At 52.7% G+C, this 19,920-nt stretch overlaps 1 protein-coding gene across 2 annotated transcripts; it reads left to right on the forward strand.

The window, feature by feature from the left end:
• The first annotated feature begins 638 nt into the window (after positions 1-638).
• On the forward strand, positions 639-18,432 carry LOC100286379 (WRKY DNA binding domain containing protein). Of its 2 annotated transcripts, none has more exons than XM_008674815.4 (3): positions 639-1,130; positions 1,262-1,399; positions 17,640-18,432. In XM_008674815.4, the coding sequence occupies exons 1-3, from the start codon at positions 742-744 to the stop codon at positions 18,169-18,171; spliced, it is 1,059 nt and encodes a 352-aa protein (XP_008673037.1). In that variant the 5' UTR covers positions 639-741; the 3' UTR covers positions 18,172-18,432. The 2 variants fall into 2 exon arrangements, with proteins under 2 accessions (XP_008673037.1, NP_001348312.1); NM_001361383.1 differs by having other exon boundaries at positions 645-1,130; positions 1,268-1,399.
• The last annotated feature ends 1,488 nt before the right edge of the window (positions 18,433-19,920 follow it).

Here is a 19,920-nt window from a genome sequence, read left to right on the forward strand (position 1 = left end):
TATGCATGAATGTTCAATGATATTAATATGTGTGATGTAAAATGTGAATTGATAAAATGAGTATGTTATGTATATGGATATGCATGCGATTTGTATATAGATGTACAAGTACAAGGAAATTCTAGACCCTTAAATTGAGCTATTTTCGGCGACTGTCACTAGACATCGAAAATAAGTTGATTTTAGTGTCGACACCAATACATATGATTAGAATATGAAACCATATAGTACTCTTTAAATTACTCTCTCTATGCTAGGAAGAATACAATTTTAGCATGTCATATTCTAGTATCTTATAAATTTGACCGATTATAAATGAAAATATCATCATTTATGATATTAAATTAATTATAAAATATATTTTTTATAATAAATTTATTTGGAAGCATAATATAGAATTTACTAAAAAAGTGATCAAATATAGATTAATTTAATAGATACGCAATGTATATAATTGCATTTTTTAAAACAAAGGCTCTAGTAAGCTAGTAAGGAAGTAGTTGCAATTAAGGAAAAGGAGTTACGATTAACAAAGCAGGCTGTTCAAATTGATTGTAGCTGCCCCCCGCACTGCATTCCACAGTCCCCATCAGCACAATGCCAAATTGAAGTTTGGGACGCACCTCGTATCAGAATTCAGACGGAAGAATCTCGTCATTGCAAGTCTATATAAAAAAAATGGGCTTTCGTCGTCCCATTACTCCGCTACCCATGGGTTGCTAGCTTCCAACCGCCACTTTGATGGGAGATGGGGACTATGCGCTGCACCCTGAGCCCGGCGCCGACGACGTGGGCGTCTGCTGGCCCGGCGAGCTCGACGAGCAGCTCGTAACGGAGCTCCTCAGCGACGACAGCCTCCTCCTCGGCGCCCTGCAGCAGGACCCCGCCGCCGTCGACTCGGAGCACTACTGCTCGCGTGACACAGGCGCGTCGTCATCTGCTCCCGCGGCGTGCACCGGCGGCGGCGGCACCGTGGCCGAGCACCAGGAGCTTCTTCCGCAGCCGGAGGCGGTGAGCAGGGCTCTGTGCTCGGTGTACACCGGCCCAACGATCCGGGACATCGAGAAAGCGCTGTCGACGTCCAGGCCGCCGTACCCCTGGAGCAGCCGCCGCTACAGTCCAATGCATCTGTAGGTGCATGCATCTCGTACGACCGTCCGTGCATGGGCTGGACAAAATTAAATCTTGGTGGAAGATAGCTAGCTAGAACTAGAAGGCTGACGATGCCATGCATATGGGTGGTTTTGGTTGGAAATTGGAGTGGCAGGTTCGGAGCGGCGGGTCGGGCACCGGAGAGGCACACGACGAAGGTGAGGAGCTGTGGCGGCAAGACGCCGAGCGACGGGTACAGGTGGAGGAAGTACGGGCAGAAGTCCATCAAGAACAACCCCCATCCCAGGTGCAGTACGATCCATCCACGAGGCTACAGCTATATATCTCTACCTTAATACGTTCTTGGTTGTTAAATTTGGCCGTCAATTAATCCCCCCCTCTCCCCTCATACTAAAACAATTTTGAAAATTGCTCGTTGTTCTTGGCATATATATCGATTGGATCGTAAATAGATTCGGGGAAGGGGGGCTTTATTATAATATTATATATATGCGCGCTAGCTAATTAAGCTCTACAAAGGCCGCTTCGCTTGTAGTACTGTGCATCTAGATCTTGTTGACTTGTGGCATGCATGATCATCGATACAATAATCATGCAATATGCATGCGAGTTTGAACAATGCCGACGCGACGCAGGTAAACTACACCCGGCACGGCCCCAGCAGCCGCCGGAGCGGTGGCTGAAGCACACGCCCGCCAGCCGCCGGAAGCGGTGCGGCCGGCCACAATGCCACATGCCATGAACTAGCAGTTTCAGCACGTTAAGTTTGTGTCGGTAGTGCAGTGTCGGCTTGTCGCGGTCGATGCATGTGGTACGTGTGTGCTAGATCTGCTGCGGCCCGATGCAGAGACCTGCTTCACAGCGGCTGTGCAAGTCATGCATGAGAGCTGCGCATGCAGATGCCTGGAGATGGCAGACCGAAGTACTGACACGAGCAAGAAGCTTGTACTGGTATAGGAGTACGTGTCATGGAGTGAAACGAGGCTGGCAGAACTAGTAGTAGTAGTTTTTAATTAGCTAGAGAGACATGCGTGGCCGACTCGGATCCATGGTAAATTTTTGCTTTCTCATGATTCAGGGCTCGTTTCCTAGCTCTTGCTCGTTCACCAGTCAGCTAACTATTAGTAGCCATAATTTCTAGCCAAGAAATGTTCCCCCCCTCCCCCCAACCCCCACCCACATGATTATTCGTAGAATTCTTTGTTACGTATGTCCATAATTTGTTTGGCTAATGTTGGCAATTGATCACACGCACTGTCGGAAAAAGACGATACAAAGTAGTACTACTTGTTCGCAAAAAAAAAAGGTACTAGATATTGTAAGGTTTAGCTCCTGATCAATAATTAGCCCATATCGTAATAAGGTCTTCAAGCAGCAGATTGGTGCTACCTAAACACACACACTAGCATTGAATCGCGCATACATGGATCGGTAACGTTATTATTACCATACATAAATTTAGGCCACTGCACACAGCTATTTTCTGCGCGCGCTTTCTATCGCACTTTTAGCTCACTCAATATTTTAAACTCTACTCTATAAATAGTATATTTTATAGTGTAAAGTAATATTTTATATGATCGTTTATACGGTCTGCTCAACCCACGACTTAGAAACTCTGTATAAAACTAATGACTTGGCACTAAGCAGCCAATTGATATATTGTAACGGAGATAGATTCAGTTAGTTAGACGATTATCCATATCAGATAACCGTCCCTGATATGCAACATGTAACCGACTCAAACATGCATATAATTGTCCTATCTCATTGAACTAAAAAAAGGGTCGAGGTGTCCTAAAAGGGCAGATCAATAGATCATAAGCAATAGCTACCAACACATATATGATGTAGGTTATTATTTCACACAGAGAATCTGAACCCGTGTAAATTCTAGTGTCTCTTGTGTATTTACCTTCAGTTCTCGGTCTCATGACCTACCCTGTAAATTTACTGCCAAAATAATCCTCGACAGTTAACACCAAGTAGGGATAGTCACGCTAATTATAGTAGATCTTATGGCAACCATGTTGTAGAAAAAGGTGACGTCTAAGAATATCTCCAACAATGACTCAAATTGGTGCTTCAAATTGAAATATGGCGCTCTACACAGGAAAAACTACTCCAACAGTGCCTCATTTCATAAAATTTGGTCAAAAAATTATAGGATACCCTTTCAAGTGCATCAAATAAACTACACCATAGTATGCTGCCCTATAATCTAGATTTGATGCTTTAATGTTGGAGTGAGATATTTTGTTGGAGCCCTAAATTCTATAAAATTTACTCAATTTTAAATTACAGGGCATTTTATAGGTCACGTTGTTGGATATGCTCTAAGAGGGGGTGTGAATTAGGTCTTCTAAAAACTATCTCTAAACCAGGTCACAAAACCTATGCAAATATAAAGACTAGAATGTGCAAACTAGGTTTTGTGTAAGTGTTGCTATCTCTACCACAAAAGGAGTTTTGTAACCTAAATTTCAACACTAAATATTCTAACTAGAAAGGAGAGATTAAAAGTTAAGTACTTAATGTAAATGCGAAAGATAAATAGGAAAGGTAGAGATGCAAACTCCCGTGGACTGGTATTTTTACCGAGGTATCCGGAACCACGTAAGATCCTAACTAATCCTCGTTGGTGCTCCTACGCAAAGGGTAGCCTACGTGAGGGCCAAGTGTTGGAACTTGCTCTCTAACTCAAGGGGGCCAACAAGGGTGAACAGTGGTGACAATAGGGTTACGTGCTAGGAGGCAACAACTCTGTTAATCTAGCCTCTCACGGGCACTGTGCGGGGGTATTTATAGGTACCTGAGCGCCCAGCGCCTTGTGTTAAGGACGCATGTGCCCTCAGCTACCCAGGTTATCCCCAAAATATTCCCATAAAGCAGGGTTACAGACCGTAATTACAGGAATGCCTTTACAAGTGAGGCCCGTAGCACACAGCGACCGCGCAGGGCCCGTTACAATGGGCCGGATCGTACGTGGGCCTCCGAACAGGACGAGGCCGCACGGTGGGAGGACCTCGTCGCAGGCTTCGTCTGGCGTCGTACCGGGCGAAGGGTGTCCCTGCCCGTTTTGTCTTCGTCGGACCAGCGGCACCAGCGAGGGCTTCGAGCGGAGGGTGGCGGCTATGCCTTCGCCCCAACATTTGCCCTCCGAGGGACCAGTTCGACAAAGTCACCTGGTGCCGAAGACGTCGCTAGATGGCGGAGACGCTGCCCTCGCTCGAAGTGGTTCCGCGGGGGTTTTTGATGTGACCGTTGATTGACCGGGTACTGTTGGATTGCGGGTTTCCCGAAGCGCCGCGCTCCGCCTATAAAAGGGGGGCGGGGGCCGGCGCTTTTTGAACTTTACTTTCCGCGCTCCGCGAAAAACCCTAGCCGCCCACCGTCTTGCTGCTCGTCTGCCCGCCGTGCTCTTGTTCGCCGGAGATCTGGCGCGAGTGAAGCAGACTGCCCGCCGCCGCCGACGGTACGTAGCGATGCCGTCTTCCTCTTCTTCCGCTGCCGCTACGCCGCCGGCCGGTTCCTCGCCGCCGGCCGCCGCCTCGTCGGAGGAGACGTTGAGCAGTTTGATGCCGGAGGAGTTGCGCGCCGGTGACTCTGTTGATTTCGGCGTGTCACGAATGTCGTCGGCCCGCGTGGAGGATATGCAGCGGTTGGGCTACTTCGGCGGCGGAGTTGCCCGTGCCCCGGGGACGGAGAAAGTCCCCGAGCCGGAGGGCGAGTTGGTTGTTTTCGAGGCGTTTTTCGCCGCCGGTCTCCGCTTGCCTGCACATCGGTTTGTTGGCGAAGTCCTGCGTAGGTTCAACGTGCAAATACATCAGCTGACGCCGAATGCCGTGGTGGCCCTGTCGAAGTATGTCTGGGCGACGACTTCGTACAGCGGACAGCCATCGGTCGAAGTTTTTGCGAAGCATTATTGTTTACACTGGCAGAAGAGGATGATCGGGGACGAAGTTGCTCAGTTTGGGTCCTGCACATTCACGCCGAAGACCGGCAAGACCACGATGCCAGTAGTCGAGTTGGTCCCTTGCGCCCGCAACAAGTGGGGCAACTGGAATGAATTTTGGTTTTACGTTGCTGAGGGTACCGTCGAAGGCCACGAGGGACTTCCCGTGTCCGAGATGTGCTCTTATTTTTACTCGGCGTACCCGCCCTTTGAAGTGGCGGAGGATGATGTGGACGAAGGGGCCCTTCGGTGTGCCGCCGGCCAGAGCAGTGGGCGCGACTTGGTTGAAGAGTTTGTGGCTTACGGGGTATGGCCCTTGGCGCGTGGTTGGGCGCTGGGCGAAGTATGCCCTCGCCAGATGCCTTTCTGTGGTGGAGAGATGGTGCGGAGTCCCGCCTTCGCGCTAAATCTGCGAAACCGTGATCCGGCCGCCTTCGTGCGTGAAGCTGAGGATGAGGCGGCGCGGATTGTTGGGCGTTATGTGCCGAGGACCGAGGGCCAGCGCAGCTGGGAGATCCGCGGGTCGAATGACCGTCTGAATAGGGTCTTCGAATTGAACCAACTGTCGTATGACGACTATCCTGGTCAAGACGACGCAGACCGTCGGGGGAAGAAACCGGTGGTGGAGACTAAAGACGACCCTGCGCCGGCGGCCGCCCCATCCTTTAAGAAGAGAAAACTAGGTACTGCCATGGAAGGACTTGGGGTTTCCGATGGGTTTGCTAGAGAGTTGATGAGGACATGCGCGGCCCCCGGGGGAAAGGATGTCTTCGCCCGAGCTCCGGGAGTCTTCGGCTCGGATGCTGAAGGTTACCGGGGGCTGCTGGCCTAGGAATGTTCCTATCCCCCCGCGGCTGACGAAGACTCTTTTACATCTCGCATGGTTCGTAAATGGAGAGTTTTTCCTTACGGGCGGAATATTGCTGCTGTTGTGTCGGCAGTGATGGACAAGGATCGCCAGGATCGCCAGGGAGCTGCACAAAAGCGGCAGGCGGCCATCCGGCTTGTTGAAGCCAGGCCGAAGAGGCAGCGGTTGGGTGCGAAGGCTGCGGCCCCCGGCGGAGGCAAGCCGCCGCTGCCGGCGAAGTCGGGCGCCCCTGCATCTAGCAGGGTGCCGGAGGCAACGGCAGGCGCCGGGGGCGCCAAATCGGCGAAGGTGGTGCCGCCTTCCGGCGGAGTGGCGGAGGTCGCGAAGGCGGCCCAAGCGTTGCCGTTGTCCGGCAAACGCGTCGCCGACTTTGCCACCAACATTAGCGTGGACGACTTTCTTGTTGGTAAGTCGCTGGCTTCGCTTTGTTTTTTTTATTTATTAATATATAGATATAATTTATTCGTCGGTATGCCGCAGGGTCGGACGAAGGCCAACTTGCTATAGTTGCGCCTGTCGCGGCGACCATGACGGCCGCCGTAGTGCCGAAGGCGAAGGGCGGGGCTCTTGGCGCCGGGGGCGAGGCGTCGGCCTTCGCGGCTGTCAGGGACGAGGCGGGTGCTGTGTCCCGCCGGTTGGCGGAGGTGACGGAGGCGCTGAGCCAGGCGTCCCGCCGGCTGAAGGAGGTGTGTTTTTTTTAATCTTGGGCCGCGACCTTACTTGTGCTCTGCAGGTGGCTGACTTCGCCGACCGTACAGCGTCGGGGGCCCTCACGGCGGCTGTGTCTGCCGAAGTCGAGAGACTTCGGACACAACACGCCGACGCCGTCCGCGAAAAATCGGCTGCCGACAGCAAGTGTCGTAAGCTGACGGACAAGGTGGCCGTACTGGAGAAGGAGAAGGCTGACCTCCGGCGCCAACTGGCGGGGGAGAGGAGGGAGACCAACGATGCCCTCGCCAAGGAGAAGGCTGCGCAGGCGGAGGCCAAAATGGCGCGGGCGGAGGGCAATATTGCCAGGGAGCGCGCCGAGCAGCTGCAGGAGCGGCTCACTGCCTTGGAGAGCCGCATGGAGAGGGCCGAGGCCGTGGCGCGTGCGGAGGCAGAGCGGACGCGCAAACAGCTCATGGATACATATCGTGAGCTGGGCGCGGGGACCGGTGAATTCGAAGTGCCGGACCGAGAGGCCGGACTTCGCTGCCTGGAGTGGGTGCAGGAGGAATTGCAAGCGCTCCCCACTGTTGTGGAGGGGTTTATGTCGTATGCCTCCCTGGTCACCTGCGAGGGGGCGATGAATGCGCTCTCTCGCGAAGGGTGTCGGCACTTCGAGGTCTTCGACCAAGCTGATGAAGATTTTGAGCAAGATATCTTTAAGGTTGAGGACCCCGTAGTGAAGGAATCCGCCGGAGCCATCTACGACCGGCTGTGGGATGCGTACGGTCGCGAGGTGGTCAGGGAGCGGGCCGAGACGGCGAGGGCTCAGGTAATGTGCTCGTTTGTTTGGCGTTTGTTGGTTGACTGTGTGTGTGTGGTGAATTTTTTGTGTGCTTTGTCTTAGGCGGCGCGTGGCGAGAGGGTGGACGACTTCGGGGCGTTGAACGACGTGATATCTGACCCGGAGCCAGCCCCGGCGGAGGCCGTGCCTGGGCCCGTCCTGTGGCCGACCCTGGAGACTGCGGGAGACGCGTCGGGTGCCTCCGTAGCCGCTGCGGCCGGCGAAGGCCTGCCCCCAGAGGTCGCCGAAGTCGCACCTGGTGCCTCCGCGGCGGCTGCGCCGAGCGCCGTAGAGCCTGCAGCGGTGGCGGCGGAGATAACAGCGGAAGCAACGACGGAGCCAACGGCGGAGGCTCCTGCAGCGTCAGGGCCGTCGCAGGTGGCGTAGTAGGTGTAGAGGGTTGTGGAAATTTGTACATGTTACTGAATTTTGGTTGCTGCGCAGGTTCAAGATTTTGGGCCTGCGCACACAACCGCTACTACTAAAATTTTGGCGGCTTCGACCGCGGAAGATGGTAATGAATGTGGTGGGTCTGCATCTGAGTTTTTGGATTGTGCTGACTCTGGGAGCTCGGTTGAGTGGACTGAGGAGTCGTCGGAGGAGGACTTGGACTACTTTGCGGCCTTGGATGTGGCTGCGGCGGAGGCTTCGCCGCACGTCGCGGGCGCAGGAGATGTGCCAGGTCCTAGCACCGGGCGACGACGACGAAGGGCGGTTGCGAAGCGTAGAGTTAGTGGGACGGGGGGGGGGGGGGGGGCTCGGCTTCGTGTGAGTGGGACTGGCCGGCAGGAGCTGTTGTCTTTGCCGGCCACCGTGAATACGGGTGAAGGGGAACTGCGAAGTCTTTTTGCAGGTGAGGAGCTTAGGATAATGTTATTTAATTATAGGGAGATGGGAATTATTCCTAAGGTTGAGCCGATGTAGAGTGTGGTGCCCTCGCTTGTGTATGTAGAGGCCTGTATGATGAAGTTGTGTGCCCTCGCTTGTATAGGTGTGCGAAGGCGTTGTATACTTTGTCTAGTATGTTTTGTTATGCTGTGCTGGTGTGATTATAGTTCGGCTGCGCCCTTAGGCGGCTTCTGCGCGGTGGCTTCGGTCTTTTGCGCACTTGTTGTGCTAGTCCGGCTGCACCCTTAGGCGACTTCTGCGCGGATAGTCTTCGCGATAGACTTCGGTTTTTTCGCACTTGTTGTGCTAGTCCGGCTGCACCCTTGGGCGACTTCTGCGCGGATAGTCTTCGCGATAGACTTCGGTTTTTCGCACTTGTTGTGCTAGTCCGGCTGCACCCTTAGGCGACTTCTGCGCGGATAGTCTTCGCGATAGACTTCGGTTTTTCGCACTTGTTGTGCTAGTCCGGCTGCACCCTTAGGCGACTTCTGCGCGGATAGTCTTCGCGATAGACTTCGGTTTTTCGCACTTGTTGTGCTAGTCCGGCTGCACCCTTAGGCGACTTCTGCGCGGATAGTCTTCGCGATAGACTTCGGTTTTTCGCACTTGTTGTGCTAGTCCGGCTGCACCCTTAGGCGACTTCTGCGCGGATTTGTCGCACGCGAGGGTGGCTAGCGCTTGGCCTCGCGGTGACCTCGAATTGGTCGAATGTCGAAGACCGTCGTCGCGGTCTTTTTTCGACGCATGTTTTTGCGGGGGATTTTTCACACATATATTACATGGCTCCGCCTCGTTAAAAACCTCACCCCCCGGGAGGAAAAGAGTGCGGGCCGGTACAAGATTGTTTTTGACGAATTACAAGGGCAGAAGCAGCCCCGATGAGTCAAACAAAAAATTTGCGAAGGTTGTCGATGTTCCAGGAGTGCTGCAGGTCCTCGCCGTTTGGCGTTGTGAGCCTGTAGGCGCTGGGGGAAGCTTTTGTCTTGACTATAAAGGGGCCCTCCCACTTGGGCTCCAGCTTGCCCCTGGACTCCGTCCGAGCTGTTCGGACGAGTACGAGGTCCCCTTCGCGGAACTCCCTTGGGATGACTGCGTGGTCGCGCCATGCTTTGGTCTGGGCTTGGTATTTGTTTAGGGCCTGCAGGGCGAAGACCCGCTCTCCGTCAATGAGATCCTTTGAAGTTGGCTCGTCCACGTCGGGGACGGCTGACGGAACTGTACGCGGGGACCCATGCTTTATTTCTTGCGGGGTCATGGCCTCCGACCCGTATAGAAGGCGGAAAGGGGTGAACCCAGTCGCCCTGCACTCAGTTGTGTTTAGTGCCCAGACTGCCTCCGGTAACAAGTCGGTCCATCTGCCTTTTTTTTCATCGAGGAGCATCTTCTTGACAGCTGTGAAGATTTTCCCATTGGCGCGCTCCACGACCCCATTGGACTGCGGGTGATAGACTGAAGCGAAGGCAAGCTTGGTGCCGATGGAGAAACAAAAATCCTTGAAATCTTGGCTGTCAAACTGCTTACCGTTGTCAACTGTTAGCTCGGACGGTACTCCGAAGCGGCAAACAATGTTTTGCCAGAAGAATTTTTGGGCAGTCTTTGATGTTATTGTAGAAACAGCCCTCGCTTCAATCCATTTGGTGAAGTATTCGACGGCTACGAAGGCGAACTTGAGATTCCCCTGAGCGGTGGGCAGGGGCCCGACAATGTCCAGGCCCCAGCGCTGGAGAGGCCATGTATGGGCAATCAGCTTTGTATATTGCGAGGGGCTGCCTGACCGAGGAGAAAACTTCTGGCAGGCTTCGCAGGACCTTGTGACCCGGTTTGCGGCGCAGATCATTGCGGGCCAGTAAAACCCTTGGCGGATCACCTTGGCAGCCAGGGCCCTTGGCCCTGCGTGCGAGCTGCACGTGCCACTGTGGACTTCACGTAGGATCTGCATGCCTTCGGCTTCGGTGACGCACTTAAGCATTGGCTGACTGACCCCTTTCTTGTAGAGTTGGCCCTCAATCAGTGCGAAGTCCCGGCTGCGATGTCTGAGGCGCTTGGCCTCACTGACGCCGGCTGGATGATGGTACCCCTGTAGGAACAGTGTTATTGGTGCCCGCCAGTCTTCGGTCATGATTAGGTTGACTATGCGGTGGCCGTCGCTATCATTAGTTATTTGGAGCCCTTCGGGGCTTCGGACGGCTGGCGTGCCGATGGTGTGAAAGAACACGTCGGAGGGCAAGGGCTCGCCCCTGGCGGCAGCCTTGGCCAATGCATCGGCCTCCTCGTTCTTGGCCCTATCCACATGCTGCAAGGTGAATCCCTTGAACTGTCTCTCGAGACTTCGGATGGCTGCGAGGTATTGCATGAGCGCGGGGTCTTTTGCTGCATAGTCTTTCTCGACCTGGCCGGCAACTATCTTGGAGTCTGTTTTAATGATACATGTGGTGACTCCGAGGGCCCTTAGCTTGCGGAGGCCGAGGATAACCGCTTCATACTCTGCTATATTGTTTGTGCATCTGTCGGATTCCAGAGTGAAGCTTAGGCGTGCTGCATATCTGTGTTTGACTCCGGCTGGTGAGGTGACGACTGCAGCGACGCCTGCCCCCGCATGGCACCATGTGCCGTCGCAGTGGATAGTCCAAACCTTCTCTATGGACGGGTCTGGCTGCGTTATTGGCCCAGTCCAGTCGACGACGAAGTCTGCCAGGACCTGTGACTTGATGGCTGTCCTGGGCTCGAAGTTGATGTGGTAGCCGGATAATTCGGCTGCCCACTTGGCAATCCTCACCGATGCCTCCGGGTTTCTGAATAGTTCGCCGAGTCCCCAGTCTGAGGTGACTCGGACCTTGAATGCTTCAAAGTAATGGCGCAGCTTGCGCGAAGACATAACGACTGAGTAGGCGATCTTCTCCAGCTCTGTCATGTTGCACTTGGACGGTGTCAGTACTTCGGAGACATAGTAAACAGGGCACTGTCTGACCGCACCCTCAACCGTCTGCTCTTGCACTAGTGCCGCGCTGACCGCGTGCGGCGAAGCCGCGACATAGAGCAATAGGGGGAGCGAGGAGTCGGGGCTCGTGAGGATTGCTAGCTCCGACAGGTACTGTTTTAGCGAGGCGAAGGCCGCTGCTTGTTCCGGTCCCCAGGCGAAGTCTTTTGCACCGCGGAGTGTTTTGAGAAAGGGGAGACTTCGCTCGGCGGACCTAGAGATGAACCTGTTGAGAGCGGCCAATCTGCATGTCAGACGCTGGACGTCTCTGGCGGACTGCGGAGGCGTCATGTTTATGATGGCCTGGATCTTGGTTGGGTTGGCCTCAATGCTGCGATGTGATACCAGGTAGCCCAATATCTTGCCCTGGCGAACGCCGAAGACGCACTTTTCCGGATTTAGGCGGAGTCGTGCGTCTCGCATGCTCGCGAATGTCTCGGCGAGGTCGGCGAGATGGTCCTCCTTATTCTTGCTGGCGACGACGATGTCGTCCACATATGTAAATATATTTCTGCCAACCTACCCTTCGAGTACTGTTTTGGTGAGTCTGGAGAAGGTGGACCCGGCATTCTTGAGTCCCTCCGGCATTCTAATGAAGCAATAAGTGTCGAAGGGTGTTATGAAGCTGGTGCTGGCCTTGTCTTCCTCCTTCATGTATATCTGGTGATAGCCGGAGAAGCAGTCGAGGAGTGACATGACCTCGCATCCGGCCGCGCTATCGACTATTTTGTCGATCCGTGGCAGCGGGAAATTGTCCTTTGGGCAGGCCTTATTGAGACTGGTGAAGTCTATGCACATTCGCCATTTCCCACTTTTTTTCTGCACCATTACAACATTGGAGAGCCACGTGGGGTAAGCCACTGGTTCGATGAATTTGGCTTCTAGGAGGCGGTGCACCTCCGCCTTGGCGGCCTCTGTCTTTTCGTCGGACATTTTGCGAAGCCGTTGCTTTTTTGGGCGCACCGAAGGGTCAATTCCCAAGCCGTGCTCAATTATGGATCGGCTGACTCCGACCAGGTCGAGGGCGGACCAGGCGAAGACATCTTTATTCTTGGCGAGGCAGCAGAGAAGCTTCTCTTCTTCCTGTGAGGTAAGGTCTTCGCTGATAGTGACTGCCTGCTTGGGCGTGGCCTGATCGAGGGGGACAGTCTTTGTCCCGTCTTGGCTCTGCAACTGTGCCTTGTCGTACTGCTTATCGGTTGGGCTGGCGGGCGCAGGGACCTCGCGCTGGGCCGTGAGACAGTGCACATTTCTTTGATCGGGCACGAAGTCCCGCTCTATGTTGCGCGCAGTCTGTTGATTGCCGAAGACTGTGATGACGCCTAACGGACCTGGTATCTTCATGCACAGGTACAGTCCGTGGATGGCAGCTTCGAACTTATTGATGGAGCCTCGGCCCATGATGGCGTTGTATGGATATACCATGTCGACAATGTCGAAGGTTACTTGCTCACTTCGGGCATTGGGTGCTACACCGAAGGAGAGGGGCAACTCTATTTTGCCAACGGGAAAGGTGCCCTTGCCGCCGAAGCCATACAACGGGTTGTCCGAAGGCTTTAGCAGGCTGTGGCTTATACCCATGCGGTCGAAGGCGTGAAGGAAGATGATGTCCGCCTGACTGCCGTTGTCGACTAGGACTTTGTGTAAGTCCCAGCCTGCCACGCTGCAATTGATGACCATGGCGTCGATGTGGGGGGCGCTGCGCAGGTCGACGTCTCGTGCGTCGAAGGTTAGCGGTATGTGGGACCACTTTGTCTGCACGACTGGGCCAGTGACGGCGACATGGTTGATGCTGCGGTAGTGGTCCCGCTTCTGCCGCTTGGTGTCGAAGTCAGTGCTGGACCCCCCTGTTATCATGTGAATGACTCCGCGATATGGTTGATCGGGGAAGTCTTCCTGCTTCGGGGCATGGGGGATGTTTTGGTGTTGCTGGTGCGGTGGTGGGGGTGGAGGAGGTACGATTTGTACTTCCTGATGGTGTTGGTAAGCGTGGTGCGGTGGATGCGGAGCGGGGGCGTGGATATATGGTGGAGGGGGTTGCTGGTAGTTGTGCGCGACAATTCTGGGGTTGTCGGCTGGCTGCGCCCGTGCCATTCTGTCTCTGGTGGCCTTCGTTTCGGGGCAGTCTTTGGTTTGGTGGGCGCAGTCTTCGCCATGAAAAAGGCAGTAGAATCGGCGCGGCGGCTGCGCGCGCCCTCGGCCCCTGCCGCGAGTTCCATTTCCGCGGCCCTAGGGGGGATATTCCTGGCGGCGAGGGGGGTCAGCAGCGGGATGCTGGTTGGCGATGTTGTGCACTTGCTGCTGACTGCGGCCGTCTCGATCGGAGTCTGGCTGCGGAGTCCTCGTCCATGTGTGGCTGGACTGCGGGGCGTCTTTGGGTTTCCGCTGTGACTCAACCTTGCGCTGGTGGAGCTCTTCGGATTTGGCATATTTTTCAAAGAGCTGATATAGCTCCTGGAGGTTCTTGGGTGGATCTCTGATACAATGACTGTAGAGGACACCGGCACGAAGTCCACTGATGGCGTAGTGGATAGCGATCTGATCATCGACGGAGGGCAGCTGTGACTTGAGTGTTAAGAATTTGCGGTAATACTCCCGCAAGGTCTCCTTTTCCAGCTGCTTGCAAAGCGAGAGCTCGGCCAAGGCGTCAGTGTCTGGGCGGTACCCTTGAAAGTTGAGCAGGAACTTGTCCCTGAGACTTCTCCATGAATCAATGGACAGCGGAGGCAACCTGGTGAACCAGGTGAGTGCTGGGCCCTCTAGGGCGATGATGAAAGACTTCGCCATTGTGGCGTCGTCCCCTCCGGCGGATGCAACGGCGACCTGATAACTCATTATGTATTGCGCTGGGTCGGTGCTGCCGTTGTACTTGGGATAGGTCCCTGCTCGGAAGTTAGCTGGCCAAGGCGTCACCTGCAGGTGAGGCGCCAGGGGACTTCGCTCGTCGAGGTAGTTGACCCCTTGGAATGGCGCGGCGTGCTGGAAGGTGTAGTCACGCTGGGGGAAACGCGGGTTCTCCGGCTGTGCTCGGTGTTGCAGGGGTGGCCCATGCTGCAGGCCGAGGTGGCCTTCGCGCGTGTCTTCCGGTTGTGCGCGCTGCTGGAGGGGTGGCTCTTGGTGCAGGCCAAGGTGGCCTTCGCGCTGCATTAGCGCGATCTCGCGCTCGAGGTCTTGGGCCTTCTGCTCCTCGTCGCGTATCATTTGCCGCACCTTGGCTAGTGCGGACACACGCTGGCGCTTGGCCTCCAGTATCTCTTTCTGCCTCTGGAGATTGCGGTTCTTGAGGCGCAGGGCGCGCAGCTGTAGCTATTCTTCTGTTGAGACGCCGAGGACCTCGCCGTCCTCGGTGAGGTCCGCGCCTTCCAGTGGGGCGAAGCCTGGGGGCGGCTGCGATTGTCCCTCGGGCTCACAGGTGCGGAAGGTGTCATCTTCGCAGGTGCGGGGAACATTGTCTTCAGTGGGCTCTTGGTGGGTGGATTGGGTGAGGGCGAGGGCCTTGCCCTTTCTTGTGGCAAGCAGTGCTGCCTTCGCAGCCTCGTCAGCCTTCGGGTTAGCTCTCTTGGGTGCCATCGCGGGTGGTGTTGTCGTAGCACGAACGGTGGGCGCCAAATGTTGGAACTTGCTCTCTAACTCAAGGGGGCCAACAAGGGTGAACAGTGGTGACAATAGGGTTACGTGCTAGGAGGCAACAGCTCTGTTAATCTAGCCTCTCACGGGCACTGTGCGGGGGTATTTATAGGTACCTGAGCGCCCAGCGCCTTGTGTTAAGGACGCATGTGCCCTCAGCTACCCAGGTTATCCCCAGAATATTCCCATAAAGCAGGGTTACAGACCGTAATTACAGGAATGCCTTTACAAGTGAGGCCCGTAGCACACAGCGACCGCGCAGGGCCCGTTACAATGGGCCGGATCGTACGTGGGCCTCCGAACAGGACGAGGCCGCACGGTGGGAGGACCTCGTCGCAGGCTTCGTCTGGCGTCGTACCGGGCGAAGGGTGTCCCTGCCCGTTTTGTCTTCGTCGGACCAGCGGCATCAGCGAGGGCTTCGAGCGGAGGGTGGCGGCTATGCCTTCGCCCCAACACCAAGCACCACAGACTAGTAACTCCGTAGAGAGCTACAGGCCTCCTCCACGTGCAAGTGATACTCCGCTTCCGGATCCTCTTGGACGCTTCCCGCTGTCTTCACTATCGAGCTTCCAGCAGAAACTCCGTAGGCCTCGTTCCCTCCGGTACACGGTGACGGATGTGACATAAACTCGGTTATCACAGTCTCGCAAGACTCTTGGCCACTCGGTACAATATTACAACGGCCCGCACAAGAGCCGAGGGTTTGTGTAGGTTTTTCTTGCCTGACTCAACTAACTAAGATTACACCTGGAGCAAGCGCAATAGCGGTCTAACTAGTCTAAACACCTCGCAGAACACCTATACTAATTACCGGATGAATCTCTTATGCACTTGTTTGTTGGAGCTCTTGGAAATGTACCTCTATGTTTGGGATAAGTTTTTTGTGCTACACACTTCATATGGCCGACCAAAGGGGTATAACTTGGACAGAAGTAGAAGTTATTGTCTACAGGCGCACCGTACCGGTCCGGTGCACTATCGTACTGTCTGATGCGCCATCGCACTGTCCGGCGGAAGATGCCAGATCAGCTAGCCGTTTTGTCCTCCTGACACTGTAGAGGGTCCGGTGCCACATTAGACTCAGACTGGTGCCCAAGTAGCTGTTGGCAGTGACCGTTACCGACCATTGGACTCAGTTTGGTGCTTCAGCTGGCCGAGAGCCAGTTTTCTATGCTCTCCGTGTAACCGGTCCGATGCACACCGAACGGTCCGGTGCGCCACCGGTGTGCCCGCCGACAACCCATCTTTGGATTTCTTCACTCTTTCACTTATGCTTCTTTTGGTCTTGTGTCTTGAACTTTTGCTGAGTATTTATTAATCTTCTTTGAATCTTTTATGTCTTCTTTTGAGGTGTTGTATCCTCAGAGACTCAGTCCAATGCACTTTGCATCTTGTGAACTACAAAACATAGATACTTGGAGAACATTAGTCCACAAGGTTATGTTTATCATCAAACACCAAAATACATAATCAAATGGGCTGGGATCCATTTTCGAAACATTTACAAAACATAGACACACAGTGCGTGACAACTTTCACGAAACATTTTCAATTTTTATCACAGCCTCTACATATGATATCATGACATGTGACAAGTTTTATGATTTTCTGACTTTGTTTGTGTTTTATACAATTTTTAAACAACTGGATGGTAAGTTCACGGTCATGTTTCGTGAGTATGGTGCTCGAAAATTCCGGTCTGCTCTTGAAATCAGCCTTAACTTGTGCTAAATAACATGAATATCATTTTTACATTCACAACTTTCCATGTTTCGAGTGACTTGCAGTTTAAATCTGAATTATCCGAGGAAATTCAATTAAACGAACAAAATCTAATAGTTATAGTAAACACTTTTATAATTTTGCTAAAATGAAACATATAAGTCTACACAGTGTAGGAACAAACCACAAAAATTTTGTTTGGAAAAAGAAAAAAAAATAAAAATATATTTTTGCTGAGTGTCCAAGGTAGTCACTCGAAGTATAGTTTGCCGAGTGTCAGGCAGGCGACACACGACAAAGTAGCTTCTTTGTCGAGAGCCAACTTCTGGCGCTCGACAAAGATAACGACCGTCAGTTATAGACGAATGCTGATGGCTCTTTGCCAAGCGCCGCTTTTCGCCGAGCGTTTGGCACTCGGTAAAGTGGTATTTGTCGAGTATCTATCTATGTGATTGTCCTACTCTCCAAGAGTATGACTTTGTCGAGTGCGGTGCTCGGCAAAGCCTCGAGCACTCTGCAAAGAGCCGGATTCCAGTAGTAGTGGATAATGAGGTGGTTGTAAGTTGACAATAAAGATTGCACTGAAACATTAGAATTGATACAAACTGACCATGATCAATATCACAATCTACAGTATAGTCGGTTGCTGACATTATGGTAAATACAGACCAGCTGACCTTAAACCAGGCTAGTCGACTACAACTTGCCTCTAGCACTTTTTTTTGCGTGCCACTTGTTTAGCGAGAACAAATATTGTTTTGGTCATATTAACAACCTTTCTCCGTTTTATCGTAAACTTTATTTATTCTAATTTTATGCTAAGTTAAATATTTACAATTTTTTTTGTCAATTCCATTAGGTTGGTAGTGTGATTTATCAACATGCAAATTCTATTGTGAAAGTAATTCTCACGGTTAATCTAGAAGCTTGTAAATCTCATTATGATGTCACATTAGTATATAAATTCTCTGTGTGCATGTCTTTCTGTGACACACAGGAGCTATTACAAGTGCACGAGCTCCCGGTGCGGCGCGAAGAAGCACGTGGAGAAATCTATGGACGACTCAGAGATGCTGATCGTCACGTACGAGGGTTCGCACCTGCACGGCCCACAGCCGCTCTTCCCGCGTCGACAGTGGCTGTCGGTTGACCTGTCCGGCGCGGGGGTAGCGGCCTCGAAGACGAAGCAGCAGCAGACCAGGTCCTCCTCCCCGGCCGCGTCAGCCACGCTCGCAAGCGACGACGGGGGCGGCGGCTGGCCACCGAGCCTGCAAATAATGACGCGCAACGCCGAGACGCGAGGAGGAGGGCTCACGGCTGATGCAGGCGAGAGCGAGACGACGCCGGGGCTTCAGAGCGGACGCACGGGTGTGACCGCGGACTCGTGCGACGATGGCTCCACCGCCTCCGTGCCGCCGCCGCCGCAGACTGCTCCCTCGTTTCACTGTGACTCGCCGCCTACGACCTGGTCCTGGTCGTGCCTTGACTACACCCTCGCCTGGTCCCCTGAAGCTCCTCTGCTTCAGTAGAAGCCGGTAAACTAGCTTGTTTAGGAACAGGATATGCATACATAGATCTCAAAGAGATCGAAAGATAAGAGACCCCAGCTGTTTATTATATTCCATGCAAAAAAAAAACTCAAGTGACTAAAGCCAGAACGCTGACGTGAAGCTACCTAAGTTGGTGCAGCGACAGTGATAAAAAGGCTAAGCACTTTTCTAGTTAACCAGCTATACTATTATTGTACAGTGATATATATAGATGCCAATGTGTGCCCTTAGCACTAGTAATTATTCATGTAACAATTGGTTGGGCGTGGGCCGTCGCCATCACAGCCAGGCATACCATCGTTGCTCTCACGATTACATACTTTCTCTATTTTCTTTTTAAAAAGGTGATTCACTCAGCTTTTACGAAAGCACAAGTATGAGTACAGAAGCTGGGAGTCAATCGCTGACTAACAAGAGCACAACAAAGGAGCAAAATGTCCCGCTAAAGAAAGCTATCTTGCTCCCTATGTTACAAATTAGATTTCGTTTTAGATGATTATGAGATTCATACAATACTTGATGTATGTGTTGTTGTAAATTTAGAGAAATAAGTGACATGCTTCCTTCATATTTAAATAAATTAAATATTCTAATTCCGAATAAAACAATCATATAACTCAGATAAATACCATATGAAATTATAGCAGCAATGAACAGTAGCAATTCTAAGACATGTAAACATGTAAAATAGCTACTCAGGTCCATTTCATAATTAAACATTGCTTGATAATGAAGAAGAAGGCAGATTAAACAAATAAACATAATTGTTTATCTTAAACTATTGCTCTCAAAATAGCGGGTTGCTGTAATAAACAGCCCTCCAACGCTAAAAGGTGATCAGAGATCCTCGACTAACGTGACAGTCGTATCTTACCAAATAAGGGTTTTAGATCAGATGTAATAAGCCTAATAATCAAATATAAATACTGATAGAAAGGAGCTGTGTACTAAATAAATTAACAGAATTTAACACAGGTAAACAGCCTCAACAAAGAGAGATTTAATTAGGCACAAATAATATCAATGATGAAAATGATAATACACTAAAACCCAGACTGTCACGCTGTCTCACTACACCGCTATCATCATCGAGCACACAAATCCGCCCACAACAGTGCAATCACACCCAAGTATTTAATACTAGCAGATTGCACAAAATTAAACAGTAAATAAAGTGAGGTAACGGGTAACTCACAGCACGTAGAAAATCTACGTGGGAAGACCAGCTCAGCGAACACAAGGTTCTGTCCCAGAAAACCAATTCCGCCGCCCACGTCCGGGCCTGCACGACGGGAGGCTGACGGAGATACTAGAGCCGCTGCCGGAGCCGAGGGAGACGTCCATGGCACCAGCCCGAGAAGACGAACACTGCGCAGCAGGGAGCCCAGGCACCAGGCCACGGTGGACAGAGATCAGATCAGACAGAGCACCACACAGGCGCACTGTAAATCAACGCAGCACAGGAGAACCTTGCTGCACAAGAACAGCACCACCTCTACTAGCTTCCAATCACCACCAGCGATTAAACACAGAAACACTAGGGACTTATGGAGCTAGAAGAATGAACAGCCAGCTGCAGAGAGAAGTAGAACACACTTCTACACGGGATTTACCGCCCATCCTTTAAGGAGATGAGGTGGGGAGAGGAGGCCAACTGCTTTCCCGTGGATCTCGGACGAACGAGCCACAGAGCTCGACCTTCGTTGAAGCGCCGCCGCCCCAGCTATT

The sequence above is a fragment of the Zea mays genome, chromosome 3 (assembly GCF_902167145.1).
Source record: "Zea mays cultivar B73 chromosome 3, Zm-B73-REFERENCE-NAM-5.0, whole genome shotgun sequence".
NCBI classification, from domain to species: domain Eukaryota; kingdom Viridiplantae; phylum Streptophyta; class Magnoliopsida; order Poales; family Poaceae; genus Zea; species Zea mays.

Coding starts and splice junctions, on each gene's coding strand:
- LOC100286379 (XM_008674815.4), top strand. CDS start 742: ATGGGAGATGGGGACTATGCGCTGCACCCTGAGCCCGGCGCCGACGAC. Junction 1,131..1,261: donor CGCTACAGTCCAATGCATCT/GTAGGTGCATGC, acceptor TGGAAATTGGAG/TGGCAGGTTCGGAGCGGCGG. Junction 1,400..17,639: donor AAGAACAACCCCCATCCCAG/GTGCAGTACGAT, acceptor TGTGACACACAG/GAGCTATTACAAGTGCACGA.